General features: G+C 37.9%; 1 protein-coding gene across 4 annotated transcripts in view; it reads left to right on the forward strand.

Moving 5' to 3' along the window:
- Positions 1-248: 248 nt before the first annotated feature.
- Positions 249-20876, forward strand: part of itfg2 (integrin alpha FG-GAP repeat containing 2) — a 70541-nt gene continuing 49913 nt past the window's right edge. The window contains exons 1-7 of one of the 4 annotated variants that reach the window (XM_088646877.1): positions 249-601; positions 2117-2212; positions 3086-3127; positions 3418-3589; positions 10538-10677; positions 11672-11820; positions 13052-13146. In XM_088646877.1, the coding sequence (XP_088503003.1) occupies positions 506-601; positions 2117-2212; positions 3086-3127; positions 3418-3589; positions 10538-10677; positions 11672-11820; positions 13052-13146 (790 nt within the window). In that variant the 5' untranslated portion in view covers positions 249-505. Of the gene's footprint in view, positions 602-2116; positions 2213-3057; positions 3128-3417; positions 3590-10537; positions 10678-11671; positions 11821-13051; positions 13147-20876 lie in introns of those variants that run through there. The other 3 variants (XM_088646876.1, XM_088646879.1, XM_088646878.1) reach the window with 3 other exon arrangements.

Consider the following 20876-nt stretch of genomic DNA (forward strand, 5'->3'; position numbering starts at 1 on the left):
AAAGCAATGTGAAATTTGCCCAGATTAAAAATATAATTGACAGACATAAAATATATTTCTAGAAAATATATTTCTACAAGCACATTTCCAAGGTTTTATTCAATAAATAAAAATAAATAAATCATCGTTTATATCTAGATGTGGTTCATACTATTGCTAAAGACAGACTACAGTAGTTGGTTACTGGAGCAAGAACCTTATCCACTTTATCAATGAGTTCCGTTCTGTTTTGAATGCAAATGAAGTTTGTCCTTTCGCTTTACCCGTAGCCGCGTGTCGTTTGTTTACGGATGCTCCTAGGCTTTGAGAACTGCGTGCTAATGATTTTATTCCCTAAAAGAACATAACAATGGTTTCCTAGGAAATATATTTTTCACGACCTAGATCTTAAAGGAAGGATCAACCTGCTGTAGGTCTCGGCTAGCTATCCCTATCAAGTGGCCTCCTGTTTCCCCAGTTGCAAAGGGTGTTTGTCGGGGACACACCACACCGATCGGGCTGGGTAATGCGCTCTCTCAGCTACGTCCAGCGGGTCAGCTTGGATTTCTCGGGAACGCTGTTCCCCCACGCTATATGCTTGGGCGATGCTGACAATGACACGGTAAGAAAGCAGAGAAACGTCAAAGTTGTCAGTGAAAAGCGTTTTTTTTATTTTGAATAAGGTTATAAATGGTAGTTTTGGCATTATGAGTATGGCTGCTTTTCCTGCGAAATTTTAAACATGACATCAGTTAACAATATTGATATTATGACAAATGACAATCACGTTGTTTCGGAGGTTCCCAGTTCAAATCCTCTGGCACAGTTCTTGATTCGCTTGTTTCTCTGCAATTTACTTTTAGAAGTTGCAAGGTAAAAATAGCAAGCTCGATGATGATGATAATAATAAATGAGTGATATTCAATAAAAATAGTAATAATAATGTAACTGCTGTACACAGTGGCACAGGGGTTACATTGTTGCCTTGTTCAATTTCAGTTGTGTTATACTGTATGTGTGTATTTGTATTTTGAGTTTGTATTTTCTTCCCACGTTTGCATGAGTTTCCTCTTGGTGCTCCTAAGTCATACTGGTAGGTTCATTGGCTTCTGTAAAAAGCTGGCCCAGGTGTAGGCGTGCGTGTTTATCTCTGTGTGTGCCCTGCGATGTACTGGTCTGTCCGGGATTTCTTCTACCTTTTGACCCTGTACTGAATAAAATGGTTCAGAAAATGGATAGATGGGTGTATAAACATCATCATACTTCCAAGACAAGCTACTATGTGTGTGTAGTGTAAAGTAATCTTTGAAAACACATCATGAGCTGTAGGCAAGTACTATAATTCATCCTTTGACATTTGTTGTAAGGAAGTTGCTTAGTGTTTGCTTGAAAGGACATATGCCCCAAGATGTAGAAGTAAGTGACCTCTATACCATGATGGCATGTCATTTGAGTTTCAAGGTATCTGGCAGAATCTCTTCATGAGAGAGTATGGAATCACTGAGTAATGCAGATGCTGTCACTTGCAGTACTGCGTTTAGGGCTCTGCATTTGTATGTGGAAAGTTGTGCGTTCAGTCAAGCAGTCTTTTGATATAGCACTCTTTGCAACACTTTGCCACAAAGCACTTAACAATATACTAACAGCTGTCCATTGGACACAGAAGAGAGAAAAAACAAAATTGCCAGTGGGAGAAAATAAACTTCAAGGGGTCCTCATCTTCCCTCTGGCCAATGGGTGTGTCACCGATATCCTGGGGGGGGGGGGTGATGATGGCTTTGCTGGCCTGGTTATCCAACTGAAATCACTGAGCTTTCCTGGATCTGCCACCCTGGGTGTGGTGCTCCAGGTTCTGATTTCACTGTCCTTACAGTTTGTGATCATGTCAGCGGTGCGTGGGGCACTAGTGTTAAAAAGTATTTTACACTGATTGCACCAGTAGTGTTATATACATAGTTACAAATGTACATTGCTTTGGGTAAAAGTGTCATTAAAATAAATCAATGATTTATCAATGATGCTAAGGAGTATATTTCTACGCCAAAGTTGTTATAGAACAGTAAAACTCACACTGCAACATGTCCTCACATGTCTCATCGCTCCTTTGTTTTTAAGCTGCACTTTTGTTGTGTTTCAGCTGAATGAGCTTGTTGTGGGCGACACGAGTGGGAAGCTGTACATTTACAAGAATGATGAATCCAGGCCTTGGCTTACAAGGTCCTGCGTTGGCATGGTAAGGAGGCAGAGGAGTGAGATGTGACATCAGACAAAAGAGTGATGATTCATTCCTTTCTGTCTACTATTGAGTGACAGTGAGTGCAAGCTCTATTCCAGAGTGTGCAATGTGGCTTTCCTTTCATTGCTAAGGAGACACACACATTTCTCCCCGTGAAAGTTCCTGTCTGTTTCTTTGCCAGGTGGCCCTGCCACCAGACAACATTCTGTGATTGTCTATTTCTTTGATATATCATTGCTTTTAACAGAAAGCAGATGTACTTTAATTCATGCGATGGTCTATTGTGGCATAATATATCTACAGAAGTGGTTTGGCATCAAAATCCTTGATTTTCGTTTTATGATACATTTGTTCTCTGTGTGATTTTATGTTCATGTCAGTAAAAGGATGCACAGTATGTGCTCAAAACCACCAGGCTAGTAAGAGTCTGTGACCTCAGTTGCTAATTGGTCACAGCTTCTCATCCATCCTACCCCTGGTGAAATCTGTTCATTTTTGTTCTTGAAAGAATATCCAGCTTCAAAAAACATTTCTCCTGCTTCTGGTAATCCATAGTACTAATGTTTACTAATGTCATAGTAAAAATGTTTTTTAATCAGAATAAACTTTTAACCTTCTCTCTCTAGGCAGTATTCTGCATGTTTTTTATGCTGTGTGTATTTTTAAGACATATTACAAAAATAAAAGTTAACTCTGATTTATACACCCATTGGTGCATCTTTTATACCAATATTAATATCTGTCTGAAATGTTCTAATCTGGTTAATAATTTAAAAATTATTTAAATATTCTGTAAAAGAAGACTTATAAGGAAATAAGGAAATGTTGTGTGATTTTTACAGGCAGATCTTCTGTTTTGTTATTTTGCAGCTCACCTGTGTTGGAGTTGGTGACATTTGTAATAAAGGAAAGGTAAGGTGAATTTGGAACTCATCCTGTTGTGTGTAATAATAATTGCTTACACTAACAATAATAATTGCTTAGAGTGGACACAGGTACAGGTATTACAGGTAATAGGGACATCCCTCCACCGTCACTAATGTGCAGTATCCACCTGTGTAATGTGACGGCAGCCTTAGTGCACCAGAATGCTCACCACACATCAGTTATTAGACGTAAAGAATACGAACAAGGCATTTTCAGTGTCTCTGAGTGTCTTTTTTCCTGAGAATGATTTAATTGAAATGTGTGTTTGCTCTCAGAATTTTGTGGTTGCCGTGGGTGCAGAGGGCTGGTTCCACCTTTTCGACTTGAGTGCTTCCATTGCAAAGGATTCCTCCAGCCACCAGGAGGCACTGTTCGGAGAGGACCAGAAACCTTGCTTTACCCAGCACATTCCTGCCAACACCAAGGCAATTCTTATTAGTGATATTGGTAAGAACACAGCTGGGAAGAGGGTTTTCTTGTTTTTTTGTGTGTGGCTGTTCCCTAACACTTAGAAAGCATTGTATTAGAGATGATGTTGTGTATTGGGTGGCATGGTAGTACAGTGGCTGAATAGGGCTGAATTCCAGGCCTCAGGTGCTGTCTGCATAGAGTTTGTATGTTCTTCCTGTGATTGTGGGTGGTAGGTTAATTGGCTTCTGGGGAAATTGGCACTGGTGTGAGTGTGTGCATGTTTGTGTCTGTGTGTGCAATTTAGGGTGTACCCTGCCTTCCACCTGTTGCTTGCCTGCCTCCTGCCTTGAGTCTGTTGCTTGAAATTGGCTTTAGCTTCCCTGCAGCCCTGAACTGGATAACACCTTTGGAAAACCACCAGTTGGATATATTGATTCTAAAACTCTTGCACTTATTATGTTGTAGGAATGGATTAATAATTTTGCACAATAACACATTGTACATTTATTTATTGGTCTGAGGTGTTCTGGGTAAAGGTAATCACCTTGGACCCTACCTCCATTGTCCTGCCACGGCACCTGTTACAATCTGCTAAAGTCCTGTTTGGATGAATGGGAAAATAACAGACTGATCTAATTTTGTGTGCCATAGGCCTGCCAGAAGGCATGAAGTAAGATGATCCTGTTAATCTTTTGTAAAAACAAATACCAAAATGATTACTCTTTCTGGCCCATTGACGTCATGAGGATACATAGTATTTACGACTGTGCTGGTCCACAGAGTGACAGGCTTCATAATTGATATTTAAACTCCATCACTATATTGTTAGACTACACATCCTTCGAGCAGACAGAAAATATATCTCCTTAATATTAAAATGAAAGACAGTCACACACAACACAATTAATGTATTTAGACCTGTCATTATAAATAGCTCCGGGTACTCTGGGTTCCTCCCTGAGAGAATAAGAATCTAGAACACCCAGATTTTTTCAGAATAGACTATTTCTCCTCTGTTATCTTCCTATTTTCTTTTTGCTGGGCCTTGACAGACCATTTATTTCTGTGTGCTTAATCATTTTTCCCAAAGGAATCCTCATAGGTTTCCATTAAGTCTGTATTCAGGAAAACATTTGTAAATATGAGTAGACCGAGATTATACCTTTTCAAACCTGTAGTAACACTATACCATACCTAGAGGGCACTCAGTTACCACTAGGCAAAGTGATAATGTCAGAGCCGTGCCAATGACACCTTGTGTAGTGTAGCCCAATGTGTAGTGTACCTGCCAGGTTTTCTTCTGTGCTTTTCCATCAGGTTTGTGCACTAGGGTTATGTGGGACACAAAATGATGAAAAAATGATTACAATTAAGCATACACACATCCAGTATCCTCGAAAAAATGGTTGTAGATGCCTCTGAGTGTTACTCTGGGTGGTGTCGGAGTCAAAGGAAAAAGTGTTAAATTTCAAGCTAAATCATTGAAGAAAAAATACTGTATATGTTAAATTTCAGGTGAAATCCTTTAGGAATTATATAATAACGACGCCATCTGTAGAGGAATAGGTGGTGGTTAGAAAGCATTCTGCCTCCCTGGGCTACTTGCCCCCTTCTCTTACTAAACCAGCATTCCGTCTCTTCACAGCGATCTGTTGCAAGACCAGGCTTTCTAACCACCTCCTATTCCTTTACAGATGTCATTGTTGTAATATCATTCCTAAAGGATTTCACCTGAAATTTAACATATACAGTATTTTCATATTATCAAGAAAATGACACAGTAGTTAAGTAGTATGGTGGCATTAGCAGTTAACGTTGCTATCTTACAGTTTTTGGATCCTATGCTCAATTCAGGCCTAGGGGGTGCTTTCTCTGTGGAGTCTGCATGTTCTCTTGAGTCCACATTGGTTATTTTCCTCCCAAAGGCACACTGCTTAGGTTAACTGGTGTTTCTAAACTGAATATGTGTGTGTGTCTACTGCTAGACTGGCATCCCATCCAGGACATAGGTCCTATTTATGCCATATGCTTCTGTGATTTGAGTTACTGCCACACTTGCCAAGAGTAAATGGCTTTTTGAGATGGGCATGACACTTCTTTTTTTCTGAAAAAGATCTCCTTTGTAATGTCACTTTTCCCTCTTGAATTGTTGGCATTCTGGTTGGCATAATTTCACACAGCCTGTCTGGGGTTACAGACCCTCTTGAATTACAACTTTCTTTCAGCACTGACAGCTTTGCCAAGGGAACCTAGACAATTGCCTTGCAAATACCACAACAAGTTTCTACTTTGCTCATCTAATAAAGGAGAGTGTAATTTATAGGCAGTGTGAGTGCTTTAGCTTCAGTGGACATAAAAAGTCTACACACCCTTATTGAAATTGCAGGTTTTTATGATGTAAAGCCAGAAATCAAGAGAAATCATGTCAGACATTTTTCCATCTTTAATGTGACCTTGCAACCAACAAAATCCAAGAGAAAAACAAATAGATAATTATTAGGAAAATTAATTGAAATTAAAAAACCTTCAACACCCTGGTTGCATATGTGTGCACACCAAATTGCCAGGGGATCTCCTGTGCACAGCCCTCTTTAGGTCATTCCACAGGTTTTCTATGGGATTGGGGTCTGGGCTCTGACTGGGCCATTCCAAGACTTTGATCTTCCTTTTCTAAAGCCATTCCTTGGTTGACTTGGATTTGTGCTTTGGGTCGTTATCATGTTGGAAGGTGAAATTCTTCTTCATCTTCAGCTTTCTGACATAGTCCAGCAGGTTTTGTGCCAAAATATTTTGATATCTGGAGCTAGTCATTATCCCATCTATCTTGATAAGAGCCCCTGTCCCAGCTGAAGAGAAGCAGCCCCAAAGCATGATGCTGTCACCACCATGCTTCACAGTAGGTATGGTGATCTTTGGATGATGAGCTGTGTTTTCTTTGCGCCAAACATCTTTTAGAATTAAGGTCAAAAGGTTCAGCCTTTGTTTCATCAGGCCATAAGACATTTTCCCACATGGTTTGAGGTGATTGAATGTATTTTTTGCAAAATTTACATGGACTTGGATGTTCTTTTTTGTGAGAAATGACTTCCGTCTTGCCATCCTACCACATTGCCCAGACATGTGCAGAATACGGGAAATTGTTGTCACATGCAAGGAGTGACCAGTACCTTTATTTGGGGTTAATCAGAATCACTTTCACTGATGGCAGGTGTATGATACTTACTTTTAGACATGATTTTGAATGTGATTGGTTAACTCTGAACACAGCTACAGCCCCCATTATAAAAGGGTGTGCACACTTATGCAACTAGGATGCTGTAGTTTTTTAATTTAAATTATTCTCCCTAATAATTATATATTAGATTTTCTCTTGAATTTTGTTGTTTTCAAGGTCACATTAAAGATGGAAAAATGTCTGACATAATTTATTTTCTGGCTTTACATCACAAAAACCTTCAATTTCAATAAGGGTGCGTAGACTTTTTATATCCATTGTATACTATAACTTACCTCATACTACTTTGAAATAGAAAATTGTGCACAACAGCCTTAAAATTGTCTGTCTTACAATTATAATATAAGACAATATTATCATGCTTATAAAATATCCACAACACCCTTTCCAAAGTAATACATTTTGTTGCCTAACTCAAATCAAAACACATTAAATCAGAATTAAGGAATTTATTATTTCCTTTATTTACATATTGTAGCACACAACCTTCAAATGAAAATGTTCAACCATTCTGAAAAGTAATTACAACCTAGAAAAATGGGTTAGAGAAGTGTACATACCCCTTAGTAATAGCAATTGCAAATGATCTCTGGTGTAACCATTTGCTTTTCAAGGCTTACAACAGTCTAATTAGCCTCAAATCTCCTTATGTCTTTTGAGAGAAGCCTAGTTTAAACTAGGTGATCTGCTTCAACAACATGTCTGGGAGGCTTGTTTCAGACTCTTACAATCTCTGTATAAAAATGTGCCAACATTAGCGAACCAGTTCATTCCTGAAAGATGTATTTTAAAATGTAAAAAATAAATATATTATTACAATATATATAACAAGGGGGGATATCAGAAAAACAGAGCAGTTAAAGAAAATAACAAAATAATTAAGTCCGAATGGTAGGTCTGATTTAAGGAACATTCATTATTTCTGGCACAGCTCTGGCAAAAGAGTAATTAAATCAGAGTCAATGCTTGGACAGCAATAATATTTTTTAACAATAAAATAGCACAACCAAACAACACACCTGCATTCTAAAAAACACCCTGCATTCTAAATAAAGGAAGACTAAATATCCCTTCCTAATATTTTGATGCTCAAAAGTGAATGGGAGTCTATCTACTTATTCTAAATTGAATTGAATTGACCTTTATTGTCCCTAAGGGAATTTACGTTGCACATCAAGAGCTCATAACGTATAACATATATGACAATAATAGCATAGAACAACAGTACAGTACCAAGATACAAAACAACATTTAACAACATTTGTAGTCAAAACTCTATCCAGTCTCATAAGATTAAAAACACAATTAGCTGGTAAAGTGTCTAAAACAACAATAATAGAAAAGATGCTTAACTCCAACCAATCTTTTCATTATTCAACAATTGAATGCTTTTAGGTACAAATGAAGTAATCACTCGCTTATTCTTTATACAGGGGATCTGTTACCTCCTTCCAGAGGGTAGGAGAGTATATTCTAAAAACAGTGGATGAGAGGGATTTTAAGGGCAAAATTAATATGTCGCTACGTTAATCATGTTATTGAGTTCAAGGAAATGTCTAAAATGCATCACCAAAAAGGAGAGATCTTTTTAGCCTGAGGATTCACCAAAAACGGAATTTCCTCAAATAAATAGGAGAGTGAGCTTTCTAATCAACGTTCAGATTACTTTGTCAGAATCAGGTCTCCAAGACCTGGAGTGAGACTTGTTTCTTCTCTCTCTGTTTTCCTTCAGTTTTCTATACTTATCTGTTCCTTGTCTCCTTATGTCTTTATTATGCTGTTTTTGTGTGAGTTAAATGTTTATCCCTAATTATGATTCACTAAATAAACCCCTTAATCATCTGTGTTTACCTGCCTTTAAGCTCAGCTGCTGCTCAGCAACTTCTCAATAAAACCTATTATTTACAGGCTCCCTTGGCCTTGGGTAGTTCAGTAAGATGTGAAATACAAGCTATAGATTTTATGATCCGTGAGCTCACAACAATATAAATATATTTTATGAATGAATGTCATAAGAAGAGAAAGCTTTATGTTAGATCTAAGTTCAGACCAACTTCTCTGTATCTTAGACAAAGCAAAATAAGTTGTTTGACTTGCTGAAATCTGACAGATATGATTCTTGAAATATGTTTTCTGTATTTTGTGAATGTGTTTGCATATAATTTGTGGTTTTATGCAAGTTTTGTGAATTGTACTGTATATAACAAGAATTACCCTTTTCATTTCAAGTTACATTTAAATTTAAATTGCTAAATTGTTCAAACCACCTGCTTCAGTGATCACAGTGAGAGAGTTTCAAGTGTTTAGTAAATAATGATTTGTTTGTTGATCTCATACACCTGCTGGAATGGAGTGGGAGTTAGCTCACATTTTAAATGACAGATGGGTACAGAGCTCATTTTTGGAAAAATTAGTCTCTGCACAATTCGTCATTACAAATATATGTTAAAGGGGAACTGCAGTTCAAATTTCTCAGACCGGTTGATCGCTTCGTTTCGCTTTTGCTTTTGCTTTGGCTTTGTTGGTTTGTTGTTTTGTTTTGTGTGTGTGTATTTTCGTATAGCTTCGGCTTTGTTGTTTTGTTGGTTTCTGTTAATTTTTTTTACTTTTAATTGTTTGTGTTTATCCTTGTTTTGCCATTACCTTGCCCTAACGTGTTACATGTTCAACCTTTGTGTTCTTTTGTACCCTGTTCCTGTTGATTACTCTTGTTTTCCCTTATTTGTATTCCTAGTTCACTTGTGTTTTTGTGTGAACTTTTGTGTATAAGGTTAGTTTAGGTTGTTTGGTACATTCTACACACTTAGTTGATTTTGTATTAGTAACACTAGTTTAGTACAGGTGAGTGCTATTTGTCTTGTATTAGTTTTGGGTAGTCAGTGGAGGTTAGCTAGGGTGTTGAAGACGCCAAAGACCGTGTGTTTTGGGTTTTCTTTTGTAGTCAGGTTAGCTTTTCCTCACTTTCCTAGCCAGCTCCATTTTGTTTGTTATTTTCTTTTCTTTGGCACCACTCTAGCTCCTTACCCCCGTGTGTTATCATGTCTTACTAGTCACTTATTCAACTTAATCATCACTTTTGCACCCACCTTTGCTATCACGCTTCCTAGTCCCTCACCAGAACCCACCTGCTTCCAAAAGAATTATCCTAAATGTTACACCCCTGTACCCCTAGACACTTGGTGTCGTAACAACGACCGTATAAGTACAGGCTGTGTAGCAGACATTTCACCACAGGAATGTTCCAATGTGTTCTGCAGGCACTAAGGCAAGTAAGTAGCACTTGTTGGCAAAACTATCTCAAAGTCAAGAGCAATATGTCTATTGGATTGGATTGGATTGGATTGGATTGGAAGAGATGTGCAGTATTCACAAGCCTGGTAGTTTACAATGTAATAGGGCCTTTTCACATCACCGTAAGTTTTGTTACCTCGTTCTGACTCGCAGACAATGACGATAATATGGCACTCCTCATACCTGGAAATTTTGTCTATTTTGTGATGGAAATGGGAGGTTTAAAACGCTAATGTGTACTTTTAACTTCATTGTGATTTGAAATGCAGTTATCGCTTATTGCTGAAATTGTATTTCTAACCCTGAAATATAAAAGAAATTCATGTGAGAAATTCATGTAATAGAATTGAAAGGAGGAGCTGGTATTTGCCTGCAATCAAGTTGGAGTTGACATTGATTTAACATGAAAGGCCCAAAATCACTCTGTTAGTGTGGCTGTCCTGTGCTCTCGCTGTCAGATGGAGATGGGAGGAATGAGCTGGTGGTGGGCTATACGGACCGGGTGGTGAGGGCCTTCCGCTGGGAAGACTCCCCAGACAGCTCAGAGCTGGGCTGTGGCCAGCTGGTCCTTCTCAAGAAGTGGCTCCTGGAGGGGCAGGTAAGACAACAAACTAGTGTCAGCTGCACTACCATGCCTGGGGTGCTTTGAACAGCTCTATCACCACTAAGATATGTTCAATTGCAGTTGTCACCCCTAGGGGATATGTTAGACAGCGTTATATTCAACTGTAGGGGGCGTGTTTGACATCACTGCCATCCCTTTGGCATGTTCCAGGCTTCATGAAATATCACCATGGTAAATTTGCATACTCTCTTTTCTCATCCTTGCATGGTTTTTCTGGTTTTATATCATTCATTTACTTTAGTTTGCTATGGTTTCCCATAGTTTTTATAACGCTTAATTGTTCCTTGCCTCTTGGGCTTTTACAGTGCTTCACAATGATTTCACCAGGCTTTGACACACTTTTCTCTGCTTTTACTACAGTAAAACTGTATGAAGAATGCAAGTTTTTTTTTACCAATAATGTTTCATTAATATGTAAGAAAGAACAAGTTTAATGTGTTTCATAAGAACAGGCTTTTATCGTTGCTTTATAAAATGCATTAATAATAGCAAATGGCTGCTGCAGTTCCTCCAGGTCACAGCTGAGCCTTCTATTAATTTCTCCTCCGTTGATAATCCAGTACTCAAATTTGATTTATTTATTTTAATCTCAACAGGACTCATTTCTTTTTTCCTCTAGTAAAAAAAACTGTATCCTACCTTCGAATACATTAGAGTTAAATGTCCTGTTAGCTAAAACTATATATATTTAATTTAAATATCATAGTTTACCAAACCCCATGTTATGTCTTGTTAGATATGCACCTTCAGTTGACTGTTGGGGAAATTACAGTATTTTTTTTTTCAGGAAATTACGTGTGTAAAATTTATTGATGGGGTATTCTGCTTTAATGTCACATCACTAATGTCATGATTAGTAAAGAGTTCCATTAAGTAAATGGATGCTTAACAGAATAGTTGAGTGTAAGGACTTTCCCCTAGGGGAGTTTCTGGAAGGTGGTTTTATCTTGCTCTATTCCTTCCACAGGTGGACAGTCTATCTGTGAACCCAGGCCCTGAAGGTGTCCCTGAGCTCATGGTGTCCCAGCCGGGCTGTGGCTATGCTATTCTGCTGTGCACCTGGAATCGTGAAGCTGCCACAACTGCGGGGGACACACCTGGCGGCACACCTATGAGGTCAGTGAGTGCAGAGAGGGAGAGGGAGAGGAAGAGGATAGAGAGGAAAGCTGGACAGTTTCACTGTCCTCGCCAGCTGTCCGCCCTTTCACGTTTATCACTCAGTAGGCTCATTTTCACCCAAAATGGACATTTTTGTTTTCTTCCACATAGTCTCATTAATTTCTTTATATGTATACAAAGTCTTCATGATCAGATTGATCATTTTGGTTTGTAATATTTACTGAGCTACTCTACCACCAGAAGGCTATATGCTGGGAGATATCAACCCTTGTCAGACATCAGATGGGAGATTTGAAGTCCAGTTGAGTCCAAACTGTTACACAGGACATTTTGGTCTTGGCTGCTGTGTTTACCTTATGTGAACTTTAATGACCAAAGTCATAGTCAGCATATCTGAAAAATGCTTTGCTTGCAAAATAGGTTGACAGACAAAGAGGATGTCGGTCTTCAATTGATGGTGCTCTTAAGAGATACATAAAGCCTGCAGACAAACCAGCTCTACAGGACCAGGAATGGGATATCCTGGTCTAGCTGATCAGGAGGAGAGAACGTTGAATGATTTATCTTTGCTAGTCCTTTTAATTAAGATAAGATAAGATCACTTTATTGGCCATATACAATTTCTTGTATTAGGAATTTGTCTTTTCGCATACCCCAACTTTCTCTCCATGAGACACATAGATAGGGAAAGAAGCTTGGGGTCAGAGCACAGGGTCAGCCATTTATATGGCGTCCCTGGAGCAGCTGGGGTTAAGGGCCTTGCTCAGGGGCCCAACGGAGTAGGATTCCTCTGCTGGCCACAGGATATGAACCGGCAACCTTCCAGCCACAGGCGTTGATCCTTAGCCACAGACACTTAAGTTTTTTTTTCCAGTGTCAAATAACTGGAGGACATGCAAGATATTGGATTCACATGACTGGACTGCGGTCCTTTTGAACACAGTCTACTGTTCACTTAACTTCGTAAATAAAGTCATTTTTGTCTTAATTGGGCAAGTTTAACACTGTTTATAATGTAAAGTGACCTACAAAACTTGCTGGATTATACAAGTGATTTGTGCACCTAAAATAGACTATTTTCCTCTTTTCACATATTGCCTGAAAAGGCTAGGAAACTAGTGGGTCAGGAAGCAGGACAGTCTTGTTGAAGTGGTTTGTGGAAAGGTATGTGCTGTAATTGTGTTATGTTTGGTTGACTTGTGTTTTTCTTTTCACTTGTGATCTACAGTGAAGGGGCCAGTAGGGATGTCATTCTTCATCTGACAACAGGCCGTATCCACAACAAAAATGTTTCCACGCACCTGATTGGGAGCATTAGTAGAGGTAAAGTTAATGTGTCTGCAGAATGTGTGTTAGGATGTTTTAATAATTGAAGTTTAATATTCCATTTAACATATTATCATTTTAAACAATCAGATATATTTAAAACCAAGAAACACAACATATAGCAGGATGCAAAGGAACAGGTAAAGGTTTATTCCATGCTGAAGTGTAAAAAAAAATGGTATGAAAAAATGGTAGAAAAATGTTTAGTCTGTGGAGCCTCCTTCAGGTGTGAGAAATAATTAATTTTTGAGAATTAATTTTGAAGAATGTTTTATTTATAATTCTGCTTTTTTAAGAGTTGTTTTAGCTCTTTACCAATGGAATGGTAAGACTTAATACTGTATATAAAAGTTGTAGAGGATACACAGTTTAAATCACTTGCATTTACTTTTTAACTTGTAACTTGGCGCCTTTTGTTATGAAACCTATTATAGTAATAAGTGAGTTTTAGAAATGGAAGAATAGATGGGCAAATAACTTATTAATTTATTATATTTTATTGTTAGTGTGTGAATTTAAAATAAAGTTCCACATTGTGTAAGAGTGTCAACTTAAGAATATGGAAACCATACTGATTTTGTCCCTCCTCTTTGGCCCATTTCCTACATTGGCTACAGTCTGTTTAAATACCCTCAGCACCATTCTCACTTTGACTAATAACATTCACACTTCACTGTTTACTGTTCAGAGCTAGTATACAAACACAACTGAAGAAGTTGGTCAAATAGGAAACAAAAACTTTTTATGTTATACAAATGCGAGACCATACTTATTTGTTATGATTTGGGAATAGAACAAATTTTTCTGGTCATAGTTCTGTACTGCTATGTTAGGGTGACCAAAACTGACCTTAGTATTCTAAGTGAGGTCTTACTAGAGCCATATAAAGCATGGCTCAACTCCCTGGAGTTGAATTACACACCTTTTTCAGTGTACCCAAGCATTCTGTATTTTTTATTGTTTCCCCACATTGTCTTCATGAGGATGTACAAGAATCAACATAAACACCCAGATCCTTTCCATGTGTAGCACCTTTCAACTCTGGATCAACAATTAAATATGTATATCGTTAGCTTTTACTGCAAGTGTGGATCACTTTGCATTTGTCAGCCTGAAATTAGCATGAAAAGACTTTGTGTAATATTTCCTTGTTGGAATTTTGCTTGCTATTCCCCCTTTTTTGCATCATCTTCAAATTTAAATAGAATGTTAATTTCAGTAAATGAGTAATTGAATCATTGATACACATCAAGAAGATCATCAAGCCTCAAATAAATCTCTGCATCACAATATCTGCCCAATCAGAAGCTGTGCCACTTGAAATGAAGCACTGTTTCCGGTTTACAATTCTCAATTAATGTGCATATTTTACCTCAGATTCCTATAGCCTTTTATTTAAGAATCAACATTTTATGAGGGACAAGCTCTTTGGAATTGAAATGTTCAATGTCATATGCTTCACTTTTAGCTGATACCTTTGCTGCATGATTGAAGAAATGTAGCAAGGTAGTTAAATAAGTCCTTTATTTTCTAAACCTTCGTTGTCTGATGTACCGTGATTTAGGGTTGCTGTGCGAAGTCTACACACGGTATTAAAATGTATGCTTCTATTTTTGCACAAATTCAATGATTGAATCAGGTTCCTTTAAGGCCAATGAACCAGCTCCGGAGAGCTCTATTTCAAATGTAATATTTAACATTTTTTCTATAACTTTTTTTTATTGGGGTAAACTCAGTTCTTTCATTATTTTTGCATTACTTAAGGTCTTGAAGGCTAAGACAAAGAAAGCTTGAACTACATGATAGCTCACCCTTTTCCTATGTTACATAGTATAAAAATTGGACCAGTGTTGATCGTTATATTTCTGCTTCTTTTCTGTTTTCCATCCATTGCTTTAATTCCCATCATAGCTTAGAAAGAGAGTTTAAAAGCCAAGATGTTTGACAAATGGAAACTGCATTACCCGAGACATCAGGCCATTAGATAGCCAGGGGTAGAGGAAGTGATTTATTCACCTAATAGAACCTGTGCATTTGGAGCTAAAGTATTCACTGATAACTTCACAGGGAGAGAGTGCAATAAATTTGGAGTGAGTGCCATGTGTAACACAAATTAAAAAAAGAAGGCGCTGAAATGGATTTTTACTATTTATCAGCTAAGTGCTTGCCAAGAAAGATAAATTCTGTTCCAGATCACAGTGAAATCAGTCTGCAATCGTAGACACAAAGTAAAAACATTATATTTATTTTATTTGAAGCCCCAGGACGAAACTGTATCTTTTATGTATAAGGGAATTTATTCATTTTATTTATATAAGAATTGTTTTATCAACACTGTAGCCAGGTTCTTCACCTGGCTATGCAATGAAACAGGTTTGTGAACAAGACAAGAATTGTTCTTTGGATTGTTTAATCAGCAATTGTTAATAAACTCAGCTTTGCCACTGCAGCCCTCATATAATCACAGAAAATATGCACTTTCAGATCTAGCCACTGCTTGTTCAGGAGGCACGAGGGCCACAGCATATACAGGAGAGTTAATATTACTTTGTAGAGAGACATGCTTTCTTAAGGGGAGTTCCAGAGCCATTACACAAAAAACACTTGTTCAAACCATAAATAATCTCTTTCTTAACCCTCTCCATTTATTTGCAGATCTTGGGTTTACACCCCTTTCCTTCTAATCTCTCTTAGTTCGGACACTTGATCTCACCTGCTGTTTGGCCATTTCTTCCCGGTCCCCACCCCTTTTTACCTAACCTGTGTTTTGTTCACATATGCCTGATTTATTTGCTACTTTCCCTCTCTCCATTACACCAAAGGAAGGCTCCACAGCAAAAATGTACTGTTTTTCTTCTTTTACCTGTTCTTTCACACAGTGCATGCCAGGTTGTTAAAGCTTGAACTGACCTGTGCAGGCACACATTGTTCTGTGAAGATGATGTATAGGAGATGAGAATTTGAAGAAGAGGCTTCACCTAGAGCTGTGCATATTATTCCTTGCTGGCTTGAAGTAGTTATGTTTGCCATTCTAGCACTTAAGTACAGACAAAGCTCTTCCTGTGGGATAATGGTGGCTGGCAACAACAACGGGTCTGTACCATCTCTGAACTGGCTGGACATACTTTATACTTGTATTACCATCATGTTTTAGTTTGACACACAAAAAAAATAGATTTACCTGAGTAGGTGATTAAAGGGTTTGACCGAATGTGCTCTTGACATTGATAGTGGTCACTTGCTAAGGATGCTGTAAGATTAAGAGGAGGAGTATGAGTCCCTTTGGGTTTAATTGAACTCTTGCTGTGATATTTTATTTCTAGTATCTCAGGAGTTTTAAAATCCCCCGATGTCGGGCGATTATATTTTCAGTGAGAGAGTTTGAATGCCTGATCATGGATTGGAGGGTTTCCTTTGAGGCCTGGTTCTGACCAAAGAAATCACATTGGTAAAACACTGAAGGATACTTGAAAACAGAAAATTCCTACCCAGAAGATTTCTTCTTCTAGTTTGCTGAAGGAAATGCAGATGTTTGGAATGATGACTAGGCCCTAGCACAAACGTGGGACAGATGTGGCCAGGTACCTCCATATTGATGTGTCAGTAACCCCTAATGCTATGTTGTCAGAAAATGCATGTGGAGTCCTTACTCAAGGAAAGCAAAAGATGAGCAGCACACAAGATGAAAATAGGACCTTTTGAGGGGAAAAAAATGAGATTGGAACCATGTGTTGCAACACCCCCAAAAACAAGGTCATAAATATGTTAATTCATTTATTTCTTTTTTTAATTATATAATGTTAGCATGCCCAAAGGAGTTGGGCAGCCAGTTGACCTTGGACCCCTAGAGGTTTGTTTTCTCCTTACTAAGGAGTTTTTGGTTCCTCTCCTCCGTTGTCTTCTGGTCTTTTCAGTTCTGTATTCACAACATGTATGGTCACTTGCCTTGTTAAGCGCCTTGGGGCAACCTTGTTGTGAAAGGCGCTATATAAAAATACATTGAATTGAATTGAATAAATATGTCAAGGGGAACTACAGGCCATGCTTGCCACCTCAGATTACGTATTGTCCGCCTCCACCAACAAAATCTGGCAGTTTGAATGATTGCTTCAATTGTCATACAGAAGAGAAAGAAACAAAAAAAGGTTTCCTGCTAAAGCAGTTTCCTTCCGTTGGACGTTGAGTGGCTAATTGTTATATTTTTTAACTCCAAGTAAAAAAAATCACGCAGGGTTTAATTTTAGTGAGAAGATATTAAAGATGTAATTGATTTTGTTCACAGGCAATAACAGTTTTGAGTGAAAAGAGAAACGGGTGCAATAAAATAATTAGGCCTAATTAGAAACGCACCATTACAAAACACTCAGGAGAATGATGTTATTAAACAGGTAGACCAAGGGAAGAGAGAAGGCTTCCCATCTTTGACAAAATGAAAGGAAAATAATCCTGCCGACTTTATTAATAATATAACATTTGCAATTTTATGTTTTCTTTTATTTTGAATGGCATTTCTAGGTTCATTTTTCAAGTTGTATCCCTGCAGGGTGTCCTGTGATTCCCAGTTCAATCGACACAATGTCCTTTATCACCACAAAACTAATCAGCAGATGGCCTTTCATCAGTAAATCAGTCTGATTTTGGTACAAGATGCAATGTGTCTAAGGTGAAAAGACATGTTCTTTTTCGGTTTAATACAAATTTAGAAGCCTTTGTGCACTAGCCTTTAATAAAAAGCTACCATGAGCTGATCCTTGTGACCCCAGCACCTCCTGGCTTTTATTGTAGCTCAGTTGTCTGTTGCTTAATTGAACACTTAATTTAACTATTTTCCAATGAAGTCTTCTTAAGTGATTATGCTGTACTTCTGAAACTGTTGGAGTCTGTTTGAAGTCCCCTATACAAATTCAATAGGTAATTAAAATCTGCAAGTTTTTACTGGATAAAACCATTATGAAAAGGCCTAATGTTAATTTTTTTAAGTATCTGAGAATACAGCCATTAAAACAATCTAGAAGACACAGAGGCCTCACTTCATGAGGTCCAGGTTTAGAAAAGTGTGCTGTCATAATTAATGGCACATTTCTAAGTTTTGAATAATTCCATTTGGAGTGCTGGTCTTGATAGACTGAGATGACAATTTTCAATTTTGAAGCACTCCTGAAAAGGTCTGAATTTTCAGTTCTTCATTTTTGTGACTAATGGAGATGAGAACACTCTTAAGGCTCAAGAAAATCATGTTGAAGGGCCTATGACCAAATTGTTTCTGTGTAGAATAAGTGGATATGCCTCATAGGTGGAAATGGAGCTGCTGTCATGGTGAGCAAGAATTTATACTTAAATGTAACAAAAATGGGCCTTTTCCGGTCTTTATTTCTCCTCATTCAGATGACATAACCCTTTCCTGTCCCTGGGCATCTCGGCAGTTTCAACTCTTTCTGGAACTCTAATTCTGAATTATTTAGGCTGTGGTGCCGGTGCTGGCCCTGCCTGCTGAGAGATCAGCCTCGTGCTGGTGTTGTTATTGAGCAGCAGCCCACCGTGTTGCATCACAGAGTGCCCTCCAGAGTCAGTTCAAAACCATCAGAAACAAACTGAAAACTCACAGCATCAGCAGAGCCCATTGTTTTAAACTTACAATGTATATGGTGTTATATTTTCTGCAACTGCTGAAATTAAATTCCTTTGATTTTATTAAGTAGTTACTGTACCCTTTATTAAGGTTGACAATACAGCTTAGCCTGTCACCAGGCAAACTTCTGACCATATAGTACTCCTCCTCTATCCTTGATACATTTTGCTGTAGCAACTGAAATAACCTTCTCTGTTTTAAAGAAGAGGGCTATTTTAAAAAATTGTCTCAAATCTAGCACTGAAAATTACAGTTGAGCAGTGCACTTCATTTCCCAACCTTTTACTTGTTATTCAGGATCATGTTTAGATCATATAATGTTTCCTTTGTCATAATTCAGTATTATGATTTGCAGTCTGTTAACATGTCCGTTTAACATGTTATTTCACAGTAAACCTTGATAAGGGCGTACATGCTATAATTTTTTTACATTTTAATATTATGTATGTCAATATTTTAAATAAATACAGTCCAACTGAGGAAAAATATTAAATGGTATGTTATTAAAATAAAAAGACACAATGTCTGACATATGGCAAATGTAGCCGAAGTGGGTATGTAAGTAGAGTAAAAATACCGTGCTCTAAATATTTAAATGGGATTTGCTGATTGATCACCTGGGCATTGAGTTGGAACAAAGGTTGCTCCTGTTTAATGTGAGCCAGATGAAAAGAGGCACAAAGCAATATGGTTAATTGGATAGAGAAATACACATATTAACATATTATCAGGTGCAAGGAGGCAGCTCTGTAAATGATACAGTTAAGAAACATAGGAGGTGTTTCACACTTCAAATCAAGTCTTTTGCACAATTTAGACCTCCTTAGTCTTAGTCACTAACCAAATTAGTGTTGGTTTTCAATCTGATTTAAAGGTAAAAATACAGTAATAGCACTTACCTATATTTTAGTTATTATACAATAATGCTTCCCTCCATTTTCACACCAATCCAAGTCCTATATCCAATAAAGGGTGATGGGGGGGAGCTGGAGCCTACCTCAGCCAGCAACAGGCGCAAGGCAGGATATACCCTGGAAGGAACTACAGTCCATTGCAGGGCAGACACAGACAAGTCACACCAGGGCAAATTTCACCCGAAGACAATTAACCTACCAGCATGTTTTGGACTATGGGAGGAAAGTGAAGCACCTGGAGGAAACCCATGTGAACACTGGGAGAACATACAAACTCCACACAGATAGCAACCCAGGTCCGGATTTGAACTGTGGGGCTCTAGTGCTGTGAGGCAGCAATTCAAATGACTGTGCTACAGTGTTACTCCACAATAATACAGTATGTTTTAAAATATTTAGAATATTTATTATTAATAATGACAGTTATTTGCTGTTGGAGTGTGAGGAAAAACTATTTTGAGCAATAATACACTATTTGGTATAACGAGGCTTATATCTTGTAAGCCACAAAGCTCAGTAATTTCTTTTCCGCCTCATGTCACATAGAGCCTCTAGTGTAGCATTGCTATCATATGGTGCCTGTCAGTGCATTTTAAATACAAAATGTTGTTTAACAAAAATCTTTTTTACAAACCTGTGTTAAATGCAACAAAATAAAAAAGCTAAAAAAGACCTTCCTATATACAGTACAATGCCTTGCAAAAGTATTTTGGCCTTTCCTGTAGTTTCCCATTTTGTGAAATGACAAAGTAATGCAGTCGCATTTTTTAAAACAATATTTTATTCAAAAAAGGAATGTTCAAACTGAATACTTCTAAGTGTACGATTAGTTACAGTTAATGTCTGCAAAGTCCAAAGAAAGAAATGAAATATGTTGATTCTATAGGTTTCTCAGACAGGGGATCTCAGTATTTGGTGGAAGCACCACTGGTAGAAATTACATTCTGCTTGCATTGAGTGAGTCTTTACCAGTTTTGCCCAGCAGCTTGATGCGATTTTTGCTCATTCTTCTTGACGTCTTTGTTCAGCATCTCTCAAGTTGCTTGGGGATTGCTTTTGGATTAGGATTCAAGTCAGGACTGGGCCACTCACATTCGCTTTCTAATTCTAAGAGCTTTGGTTTTGTGTTTTGGACCATTTTTCTACTGAATGGAGAATTTTTCTCTCAGTATTATGTCTAAAGC

This window comes from Lepisosteus platostomus, chromosome 9 (assembly GCF_059453375.1).
Source record: "Lepisosteus platostomus isolate fLepPlt1 chromosome 9, fLepPlt1.hap1, whole genome shotgun sequence".
Lineage (NCBI taxonomy): Eukaryota > Metazoa > Chordata > Actinopteri > Semionotiformes > Lepisosteidae > Lepisosteus > Lepisosteus platostomus.